This window comes from Cydia splendana, chromosome 2, assembly GCF_910591565.1.
Source record: "Cydia splendana chromosome 2, ilCydSple1.2, whole genome shotgun sequence".
Lineage (NCBI taxonomy): Eukaryota > Metazoa > Arthropoda > Insecta > Lepidoptera > Tortricidae > Cydia > Cydia splendana.
The window spans coordinates 3,928,834-3,940,951 of NC_085961.1; the positions used below are offsets into that span (position 1 = coordinate 3,928,834).

The 12,118-nt window shown below is 38.1% G+C and overlaps 1 protein-coding gene across 1 annotated transcript; it reads left to right on the forward strand.

Annotated features, from left to right (window-relative positions):
• The first annotated feature begins 303 nt into the window (after positions 1-303).
• LOC134799025 (lipase member H-like) lies at positions 304-4,971 on the forward strand. The gene is made up of 3 exons (XM_063771448.1): positions 304-402; positions 3,542-3,842; positions 4,282-4,971. Exons 1-3 carry the CDS (start codon positions 336-338, stop codon positions 4,958-4,960), a joined length of 1,047 nt encoding a protein of 348 aa, XP_063627518.1. The 5' UTR covers positions 304-335; the 3' UTR covers positions 4,961-4,971.
• The last annotated feature ends 7,147 nt before the right edge of the window (positions 4,972-12,118 follow it).

A 12,118-nucleotide genomic window follows, 5' to 3' on the forward strand; every position in this document is an offset into this window, starting at 1 on the left:
AAAATGTTTAGGCTCTCGGGTGATGAACTCGTCCGTGTTATAATAAAAATTATCTTTGTAGTTTGTATTTTTAGTTTGTTATGTGTATTGCGTCGAAGTAATATGATGACTTAAATTTTTTTTTAACCTACAAAGGTCACAAACTAGTTTGAAATCACTCGTTGTGCACAGCGCACGTGATTAAAATTATTAGGCAATAATAAATTACACGCAAAAACAGAGAAAAAAAGAACATAGTTTTACCGTTTCTATAGTAATTGAACAATTTGTGATTAGTGAATAACGTTTTTAATATAAGAAAAATGTTCAAAATAATATATTTGTCATATTTTTCTATGTGTATAACGGCAATAGAATATTCCAAATTTGATCAAGGCATATCTAATGGATTTCTTTCAGACTGTAAGTATGATCAGTTAAATAATTAAGCTATTATTTAGTTAAGGAATTGATAAAGTTAATCTGCTTAACATTATATTAGATACGGTATTTTTTTTTTTTGTGAAGAAAAGACACGCGAAAAATACACTTTTATTTAACACGCTCTCTTTTCTCAAAAAGCTTTTAGTACATTTTTGACTTTAAAAAACCTGTAGTAAAAAAAAGTGAAGTGAGTCAAGTTCACTTCACTGAAAACTTTACCCCGCCGGCAGCTATGAAAATTTATGTTCAATATTAAGTTTTTCTTACACATATTGTAATCCAGTAACTTTGTCGATTTTTGTAACCTGGCTCTTTTGCGTGAAATCCGGTAGTTCTGATTTTTTGCAGACTTATTTATGATGTTGTCCCGATGAATAATCCAAGTTTGTGACCTCGAGCGCCGAACGCAACTTTGTAAAAAATCTAAAAAACCGCGAAAATTTCGTTTTTCTTTTAGATTTGGGCGATTATAACTCTAAAAGACAAATTTTTGATAATAAATACCTTTTCTGGGCGTTTTTAAAGTGGACTAAATTTGCTACAGTACGACACTAGAATTGTCTCTGTACATATAATAGTTTACGAGATAAAGCCTTTCAAAAAAATTTTTTTTTGAACTTGTATTCGGAGGCTATGTAAGTGCAGTGAGTATGCACTTTTGTCTCAGGCGATGCCGCTTGGCACAATTGTTTCTAAGGTCAAACAAAGCTGATTTTGCCTGGTAGCCACGACATCGTACCGTGCCTAAAAATAATCTATAAAATTACTGTATTATTACTGCTTGTGACAAGGTACGAAATGGGTCGGAAATTAAATTCTTTGACTGTGCTTCCTAAACATTGCAACCAAAATTATTCAACACGTGTAATAATCTCCGCAGTCAAGTGAAGGTTGCTCTTTAGTGACTCTACATAATATGAGTAAAACCAGTTTAGTCGTACGTGGAATACTTTAATAAATTCAGACGTCAAACCAAACCGTGATTGAGAGTACAAGGTCTGTTAGAAAACAAATGCACTATTTATACTTATACGGATTACCTACATTGTTTTGTAAAATAGTTTTAATGAAAATTCTATATGAAAAGAGAATAAAAACATCAAATGCCTTCCTGTCAAAAATGTTGTATTTTATAAATACTATTTAATAAAATCGGCCAAGAGCATGTCGGGCCATGCTCAGTATAGGGTTCCGTAGTTACCCGTCCGTCAAAATAGACTTTTTGCAAAAACTCCAAAACGGTTGAACCGATCTTTACTGAGCTTTACTTCACGATATTTTTTCTTATTTTTTGGACCCATGGTTCAAAAGTTAGAGGGGTATTCATTTTGAAAGACCTATCCAACGTCCCACACTATAGGATTGAAGAGAAAAAAAAATCATCCCCACTTTTCGTGTAGGGGAGCCACCCTAAAAAAAAAACATTTTTCTTGTTTTTATTTTACGACTTTGTCGGCGTAACTAATTTATAATATTCGTGCCAAATTTAGTAGCTTTCTAGCACTAACGATTACGAAGCAAAGCCGCGGACGGACAGACGGACAGACGGACAGACAGACGGACATAGCGAAACTATAAGAGTTCCTAGTTGACTACGCAACCCTTAAAATGGGGTATTTTCCATGGACATTTGTTTATTATTAGTATTTTGTATGACCATGTTAGCTTTAAAGCGTATAGTGTCGGATATTATAATATAGTTAATACTATAATATTATGCAAACGATCCGATTGACGAAACGCCGCCGCAAATTTATTTAATTAGGTACTTATTGATTAAATTATTAAAGTGCTAGCTTCCTCCGTTTTATATCTCACGTCACAGATATTAGGGTAATTCGTCAATAACTGGCCACCTGCTAGTAACTGGCTTATAAACAGAATTCATTTTAGTATAAGGTGGCTATATAGTTATTGAAGTATGGCCAGTTATTGAAACCTTATACTAAAATGAATTCGGTATATAGGCGAATAAAATTCTTTTTTGTATTAGGGTGGCCAGTTATAAGCCGGTGGCCAGTAATTGAGGATTTACACTATATTTTTTTTTTACGTTTAGTAATGACCTTTATTTTATTTATGGGCAAACAAGAATATAAAACTAAAACTAACTACAATTAAAATGACTAAAACTAAAAATTAAAAATACCTATCAAAATTTGGTGCCCTCGGGAGGGTGCCCAACACGCAGGCAGCGTTCCCGCGCTGGATTGCGATTGAAATTCTCTGCGCGAGAAAGCTGCCCGCGCGGGGGTCGCCCGTTGCCTCCCTCAGCCGTTTGCCGAGCGCCTTGTGGAGCACCTGTGCGCCTCTGCCCCACGAACCAAGCGTCTCGACGCCAAACGCGACGAAGTCGTATTGGGCGCCGAGACAGCTGTACTTGGCTACCTTTTGACGCTCCCGAGTGTCCGCCGCCGCGCCAGCACGCCTGCTGGTCGATGGGACGTAGGACGTCGCTAGCGTGTCAGCGCAAGTGGCGTCCCATACCAATGCACGACCCATCTTCCACGGAATCAATGACATCCCGTCAGGGCGCTTACCGTCGTTCCGCACTATTTGGGGCTCCAGAGCGGCGGGAACGCCGGCACTGACGAGCGCCCTTCTCAGGATGTCATTGAGGGCGGAATGGCGAGACAGGCGGCCGGCACCCGAAGAGCAGGCGAGCCCGTGGTGACCGAGGCTCTCTACTTGGGATCCACAAGAAGCGCAGTTGTGGTCGGCACAGAGAGCAACTCCTATCCGGAGACCGGCGGCTATGCGAAGCGTCTCTGGGTCGATAAAGGTGCCGGTGTTAGGCGAGGGGTACGTGTGTAGCCAATGTCCTGACTCTGGCCTAGATTATGCCATAAGCCTCGCTCGGTCCCTGCCTGTCGTGGTGTCCAGAAGTGAGTTTAGAGTTGAGTCTGAAGCTATGTTATCCCAGGCCCTTTGTATCTTGCCCGAGACGGAAAATTTTGATTCGGTCCAGCTAGCCAGGCATTCGAGGCCTCAACCAGGCACGCGATCTCGCAGTTTGTAGCCGGAGAGGCTTTGAGAATAGTACCTGCGAGATCGAAGGTGCTATGAATTGGTACATTAGTACATTTACAGATTATTAAATATTTAAAAATATCTACAGGTCCTGGATCGACAAAACCTGCCACCATTAAGCCAAAATCCTTAGAACAACTAAAACTAGCCGTCCTCAGACCAGGCAATGTACTATTAGCACCATGGACTGAATACAATTACTACCAAATGAAGAAATTACCCAAAAATCCTGAAATAGACTTCGCGAAAAAGACAGTTCTATATATACCTGGATATATTGAGACGAATGTGCTCCCTGGTCCAAGAGTGATTGGTAGTTTATACAAGGAATTGGGATACAATGTGATTATTCTGGACTACTTTTATTTCACCATAAATCATTTCCCACTGTAAGTAGGAATTTAACAGAATAGCTTATTAAGTATATTCTTGAATTTATTTTAAATTATTTTTAAGTCTTACGGTGATTGCTATAGTTTTGCTTGTTTTTTTCTGATTTGTAAGGAGTGGCCAATTACTATATAGGTATTGGCCAATAACTATAGCAGTCACCCTACCGGTAGACAATTTTGAAAGAATATAACGAATACTTTTTAATTGATTTTACACAAATCATCTAATTTATCATCTTTGTTCAAATAAAACTCTGGAAGAATTATTGCTCACAAGAACGATAAAATTGTTTTTATTGAAAGAACAATACGAAAATGAATAACTACTCTTTATTTACCCAGTCTTATATTTAGTAAAATCGTAGACAGTTTCATATGTAGAATAGTTTTTTTTAATGTTAAATTTAAGTTATTAATGTACCAATTTAAATTTCAGGGCAGCACGCATGATACGGCCGGTGGGAAAACATGTAGCCGAAATGCTGGCTAATCTAACATTGCACGGGCTAGATCCAAAAAAACTAGAGTTAGTGAGCTTCAGTCTCGGCGGCCACACCGCAAGCTTCGTAGCCAAAAATTTCCGTCAAATTACCGGCAAAAACATCTCAGCTATCACCGCTTTAGAACCACCTGGGCCTTGCTTCAGACACCTCGGACCCGACCAAAGACTGGACCCATCTGACGCCGATTTCGTCTTTACTGTACATTCAAATATAGACGCTTATGGCATAGCAACACCTCTTGGACATGTGTCAATCTATGTCAACGGGGGTGAATACCAGCCTAGTGATGTTTGGAGTGCACCTTGTCTGATATTTTGTAGTCATTCGAAAACGTACTTCTTATGGATGTCGGCACTTATAAATCCTGGTATTTTCGTGGCGATGCAATGTGATTCTGTACAGCAGGCGAGGGATGGGGATTGCTACGAGAGGGAACCTAAAATATCGAACACTATGGATATATTTGTCGATAAAAGTAAGCCGGGTATATATTATCTTCCTACATTTAACCGATATCCATACGGGCTGGGAACGAAAGGATTGAAGAGGGAAGAAAACCAGATCGTGAAGCATTTGAATTGGCTAAATGCTAAAGAAGTGCTGACAATGTAGGGGGGATACGGACAATCATGCATGAAGTTTATATTTGAACGAAATATTTTTCATTCGGATGTTTGTTGCCGTTATATCATGTTACAAATGAAATTATCATTTAATTGCTTAAAATAATAAATAAAAAGTACAAGATTTTGCCCGCGAAAAGCTAGTGAGCGAAACGCAACGCCATTTAATTAGTCGAAACGTCACGTGACGTCACTCGTTTCATCAAATTGTTAAGACCAACCAAGAGTGAAAGAGATGGCATTATGACCTGATTCACCACTAACGGCGCGATTCGGGAAATGAATTAGAGATTCACTAGATATGAAATAGTAAAGATATGTGACGTTCCACGATCATTTCCCGAATCGCGCCGTAAGTAACAAACGTCAGTTGCGTTCACACAGAGTGACGTCATCAGTTTTGTCGAATTCGCGCCAAAAATTACGAGCGTTTCAACCGTTTCAACTTATCTGTTATCAAACTGTATGGGCCAATGTAAACTGGTGATAATGATGAAGTATTTTTATAGGTATTCTCTAAGCCAATCACTACATAAATAAACAATAAGGAAAAAATAAATATGTACAACGCTTTCAGTGCAGCTGACAAATTCCTTGCCCAACCATGGATTAAATAATACGTAATACGTATAACATAATATCCCACTCTCGTATAATAGCAAAAATGTTTTTTTATCATCAATTTTCCGGTTGTGATAACAGCATAAGCTTAGAACCTTTTTTATATATGTTTTTCTAGGGAACACCCAAATATTCCGAAATATGTTTTTCCGACTTTCATAACCTCGATTTTCATAATCACGATTTTTTATACGTCCGAAATATCGAAATTACGACTTTGAAAACCACGAAAGAAGAAAATCACGACTGCGCTATTTCCGAATACTTAAAATCCGATTGTCATATGAACGAAAGCTTAAAATTCCGATTTATAAAAAATCCGAAAATATTTTTTCCGAATTTGTCTATTCCGAAAAATCATTGACCGATCGGAAATAAAATAATTCGGTATTCAGAAATTCGATCTTTTGATAACTCGGAATAATGAAATTCGTGATTTTCAAAAGGGAAGTAATTAAATGGTCAGCCGTTTTTAAAATTGATCTGCAAAAAAAAAATGCATTTAATTCATTTGGACATGCCAGAACTGCTACCTTTACAGAAACCAGCTGCTACTAGAAAAGTGGGTTAGGTTAGAACTGCAACCTGTACAGAAGCCAACTGCTACTAGAAATGTGGGTTAGGTTAGGTTAGAACTGCGACCTTCACAGAAGTTAGTTGCTACTAGAAAAGTGGGTTAGGTTAGGTTAGACCTGCGGCCTTCACAGAAACCAACTGCTACTAGAAAAGTGGGTTAGGTTAGGTTAGAACTGCGACCTTCACAGAAGCCAACTGCTACTAGAAAAGTGGGTTAGGTCAGGTTAGAACTGCGACCTTCACAGAAACGAACTGCTACTAGAAAAGTGGGTTAGGTTAGAACTGCGACCTTCACAGAAACCAAATGCTACTAGAAAAGTGGGTTAGGTTAGGTTAGAGCTGCGACCTTCACAGAAACTAACTGCTACTAGAAAAGTGGGTTAGGTTAGGTTAGAACTGCGACCGTCACAGAAACCAACTGCTACTAGAAAAGTAGGTGTAGGTTAGGTTAGAACTGCGACCCCTACAGTAAATAACTGTTTTTAGAAAAGTAGGTTTAGGTTACGTTAGAACTGCTACCCCCTGCACAAACGTAGGTGGCTTTATTTATTAACAACAAATTCGGAATATCGTCATTCGGAATTTAAAAAATTGGCATATTTAAAATAGGAATCACGTCAAATCGGAATTCAAAATTTCGGAATAATAACAATTCGGAATTCGTGATTACAAAAATCGTAAAAGTTAAATTCGGTGTTTCTCACTATCGGAATTGTTATATTCGGAATTATGTGGTTCGGAATTTAAAAAATCGTCGATTTTGCTATTCGGAAATATAAAACTTCGTGATTTTCATCGTTCGGTAATTACGACAATCGGAATTTTGATGGGTCGAGCATTTAAAAATCGGAATAATAAAATTCGATATTCTAAAATTCGGCATAAAATATTTCGGAATTATGTAGTGTACCCGTTTTTCTAACTAGAATCATACACTTAAAAGTACCTATTAATACGACGAAATTCGCACACATACACACACAATACAACGCAAATGAACTCACACGCACTTTTAATTTTCGCTATACCAATAATGCGTTAAACTATAAAGGTAGGTTTTATATACCTACCTTCGATTTGTCCATTATGATTCAATTTTATCGTTAATGAATGCAAATTAAGTTACTTTAATAACCTTGCGTTGACGTATTATTTAATTTGAAATTTAATATTAATTAATATGCAACCATAAACCATAACATAAACTCATTTTAAACTAGTAAAAAATACTTGTTATTTTCATTCATTTTTAGGGTTCCGTACCCAAAGGCACAGAATAAATAATAGTACTAGGTACAGAAGACTCACTCTCTAACAAAACGCGTCTGTTACGATCAGGACAGATATGGCCGCTAGGTGGCGACAGCGCCACGCGCGGCTTATGGCTAGCCACGAAAATTGGTGTGTAGTGGAACGGATGTACTTTTAGCTACCTGTAGCAAAGCGACGAAATCGCGGAGTGAGCGACGCCTGCCAAGGGTAAAAACGGGACCCTATTACTAAGACTCCACTGTCCGTCTGTCCGTCTAAAAAGACACCACACTTTTTTTAAGTAGGTACAATATAAAAATTTCCGTTTATCTTTTGATCTATTTATACTAGGGAATGCGATATTACCCATTAATTTTAGAAACAGGAAACCCATTTGTTGCTTTACTGCGTCAGAAAATGGGAATTTCTAAACGTAACAAGACCCGTCACTTTTTAGCCCAGGAAAGATACGGTTGCGCAAAACATTAAATTATTTAGCCAGATTTTTTAAAGATATCATTCTTTTAAGATGTTTTAACATAATATATGCAGGAATCCTACAAAAAATCTACTAGGAACACGCTAAATAGAAAAAAATAGCCACGTATTTTTATTTCAAACAAATATATGTACTTATTATAATTTTTATCTGCATGCATAACGACAATTATTTTTACCCTAAATCAGTAAAAACCGACATCAAATATTTCTATTATTTCAACGCAAGTACATGGTTTGCTAGAAACAAATACAAATAAGTACTATGTTTTTAGATAATTAAAACGACCTAGAAAAGATATTTTCATAAATGTCCAAAAAAACTGTAGGTGCATACATACTTGTACCAGAAATCATATACCTAGCAATATTTTGTGGGATTCTAGTTCGTATATGAATGTATGTCACTATATTGCATATAAAACAGGTTTACATAAAACAGATAAACAAAACAAAAATAAAAATGTCATGTACAAAGGCGAACTTATCCATAAAATGGATATAATACTAGGATCATGATATAATATACGAGTACGTTAAACTAGAAACATCAGGCGATTATAAATTATTTCCAATTCGCCATATTTTCTGTCCGTAAAATGACTGGAGTATTTACTTGAATTATCAGCGTTAGAGATATTAATGTAAATAACTCATTGATTAAGACAGCCTATATTGAATTGTTGTGTAAATTAATATTAATTCGGTTACAACCTCTTGGTAAAACAAGGATAATAATCTTAGAGCATTTAGTAACTGGAGACGCCTTGGTTGTCATTTTCTGTACAAAACAGTCTGCCGATATTTGCGGGGGAGGGGGACGTCAAATGTATGGCTATCTGTACATGATTTGTACGTAACGTACAAATAGCCATGTCAAATAAACGAAAGTTTGCACAATTGTGCAAGGTTTTCGGCAGAGGGGTAAGCTCTTAAAGGCGACTCCAGTTATTAAATGCTCTAAGATAATATTATACCAGCCTGTATTTAATTTCGTGCTTCCCACGTCAAACTACGTCAAATTAATTATTGTCAAGTCAATATCTTATTAAGAGGAATGTGGACGACCGCTTCTCTTTACAAAAAATTTACAAAAAAATACAAAATTTCTTTATTAACAAGTAGAACAAGCAAGATTGACAAAAGTAGGTAATTATACATGTATAATACACACGTTACATTACAGTTAGATTAGCAGTAGCCCTCACACTAGGTCGAGCCTGTGTCGTGAGGACTGTGGTGAGACAGTAGTAGCAAAAAGAATTAACAACTAGGTGGTGCTATAATACGAGTACATGAGATGGTATAATTTTACTATACAAGTTAATTAAGATTGTATACTACTTTAACTAAACTAATTAAGCTAACTTACATGCAAATAATGACTAATTAATAACTATATGAAATTAGTGGATTATGCACTTTACTCTGTGCGCACATGTGTGTGTGAGTGTGAGTGTGTGTGTGTGTGTGTGTGTGTGTGTGTGTGTGTGTGTGTGTGTGTGTGTGTGTGTGTGTGTGTGTGTGTTTGTGTGTTTGTGTGTGTAAGAGTGTGTGTCTGCATGTGTTTTACTGCAAAGGTTTCAGTACCTCTTCAGTTTCCTTGTAAGAGAGAGAACCTAGCCACCTTCGGACAGCAATCTGAAATTCCTTGAGTGTCATGTTCTGGACTATGAATATTTTTGCTATGTGATTGTACACATATGGGTGGAGAAATTGCGGGAAGCGACGTGCATAAGGCGTTTGCATTTTGTTCCGTGGAACCCGAAAAGTCCTTTTGCCGGTAAGGGTTGCGAAGCTGGGCGAGTTTATCGTGCTTCGATGCATTATCGTACCTATCCTGTAGATAAACAATTGCCGGACCGAGAGCGAGTTGGATTGTATAAGTAGTTGATCTGTTGGAAATTGAAAGGGCTTTTTGTATGTACAATGTTTTTAAGACGGATCTTTGAGCCCTTTCTATACTGAGCATCGTTGAAGTACCTGCCCCGCCCCATACCGATATGCAGTACCCCAATATAGATTGACATAATGTGACGTATACTAGTCTTCGAATCTGTTCGTCGGCACAGTTACGAATTAGCCGCATCACATACGCAAGCTTCCTGACTCGTTGCGATAGAGATGCTATATGCTCTTTAAAAGAGAAGTGTTGATCGATGTCCACGCCTAGATAACGTACACAGTCTGCACGGCTGATCGATTCACTTATGTTATTATAGACTGAGTTGTGGAAGCATTGAATACGCAACGGCATTTCGAGATTTGGTTCGGAGGCCTTAGTTTTGTGGAAGCAGATGTATTTGGACTTTTTGACATTAAGGGATACTAAATTATTGTCTAACCAGACCTTTAGGGCATTCACACCTGCTTCAGCTCTACGCATAGTATCAACCCATGAGTTGCCGCAGAATATGGCAGCTGTGTCATCTGCGTAGCAAATTAGTTTATCTATAGGGCTATTAGTGCTAACGGAGAAGATGTCATTCATGTAAATGACAAATAACGTTGGGCCCAGTACGCTTCCTTGAGGTACCCCGAAGACTGTTGGTAAGCTTTTACTTAGGCAGTCACCGACCCTAACACTCTGATGCCTATCTGTGAGATAGCTACGGAACCATTGAAGCGGTAGCCCCCGAATGCCGTAGTGCTCTAGCTTGTTCAGAAGTATGGATAAAGACACTGTGTCGAACGCTTTGGCGAGGTCAAGGAATACGCCCACACACTTCTGGCCTTTGTCTAGAGCTTCAGTCACTTTCCTGGTTAGAAGGTCTACAGCATCCTCTGTCGATTTACCACATCGGAAGCCAAACTGGAAGTTTGAGAGCAGGGAAAAACGCTCTAGGTAGTTGATTAAGCGACGGTTGACAATTTTTTCCAACAGCTTTGAAAAAATCGGCAATAGCGAGATTGGACGATAGTTTTCGGGGAGATTTTTAGGGCCGTTTTTGTACAGCGGAATGACCACCGCCCTTTTCCATAAGTCCGGAAATATTCCGGTCATGAGACTTAAATTAAAAACGTGAGTTAGCGGTTTTAGTATATTAGGTTTGATTACTTTTAGCAACAAAGGGCTGAAGTTGTCATAGCCAGGCGCGCTATCATTGTGCAAGAGACCCATGAATTTACATACTTCTTGCTCATCCGTAGGTTGCAAAAAGAATGAGTGAGCCACTGAGGGAGTTAGGTGCAGGTTGGACAAGAGTGAGGGCTCTGTTTTATTCATGCGCAGGAGTAAATTGTTGGCTAGGTTCTTTCCTATATTTGCAAAGAACTCGTTGCAGTGGTCCAAGGACTCGCTAGGCGTAGGTTTTATTTTAGTTAATTCCAGAGCCTTTGACTGGGTTTTTGGGATTTCAGCGATGCTTTTAATAGCCTTCCAGAGGCCTTTGGGGTTGTTTTTGTTTTTATCAAGTTGTGATTTGTCGTACTCATTTTTTAAATTATGTTGTAGATTTGTTAGAAAGTTTCTGTACCTCTTGTAAATTAACTTTCGCACAGGGTCATTAGGATGTTTTTTTGACTCTAAATGCAAATGGTCGCGATGCTTTTGACATCTAATGAGGCCAGGAGTTATCCAGGGTTTTAGAGTGAATTTTCTCCTACTTACACGTACTTTAGTGGTGTGCTTCTCTATTACTGTGTTTAACACCTTGTGGAGTTCAGTCGCTGCTAAATCGGGAGTACTATGTTTTGTAACAGAGGCCCAGTCCTCGTCTTGAAGATCTGAGTTAACGGCACGAAAGTCCGTCTTTAACATATATCGACTTCTGATTTTATTGTTATATCTGTTAGTCGCCATACTAAAAATTACAATGTAGTGATCTGTTATGCTTGTATGACAAACTAAGCCAAGTACGTCGTTTGATTTTGTTTTAACATATACGTGGTCAAGGCACGCGTCAAGCCTGGTAGGTTCAGTAATTGCTGGCCGCATCCCCGATTCAGCCATGAAACAGAGGTAGTCATTGGTTTGGTGATCGAAAGTATTTAAGATATTTATGTTAATGTCACCGGTGATGATAACAGACGAGTTTTTGTCGACTGTGCTAAGTGTGTTACCTAGATGAAAAAGGAATTTAGTTGTATGTGTAAATGAGGGTGAGCGGTATAAGCCTATAACTGTGATTGACTCCGATAGCTTAATGAGCAGAGAGCATCGAGTGTGGTAACATCAAATTGCGTAGGTACAAATATTTTC

Coding starts and splice junctions, on each gene's coding strand:
- LOC134799025 (XM_063771448.1), top strand. CDS start 336: ATGTGTATAACGGCAATAGAATATTCCAAATTTGATCAAGGCATATCT. Junction 403..3,541: donor TAATGGATTTCTTTCAGACT/GTAAGTATGATC, acceptor AAATATCTACAG/GTCCTGGATCGACAAAACCT. Junction 3,843..4,281: donor ACCATAAATCATTTCCCACT/GTAAGTAGGAAT, acceptor TTTAAATTTCAG/GGCAGCACGCATGATACGGC.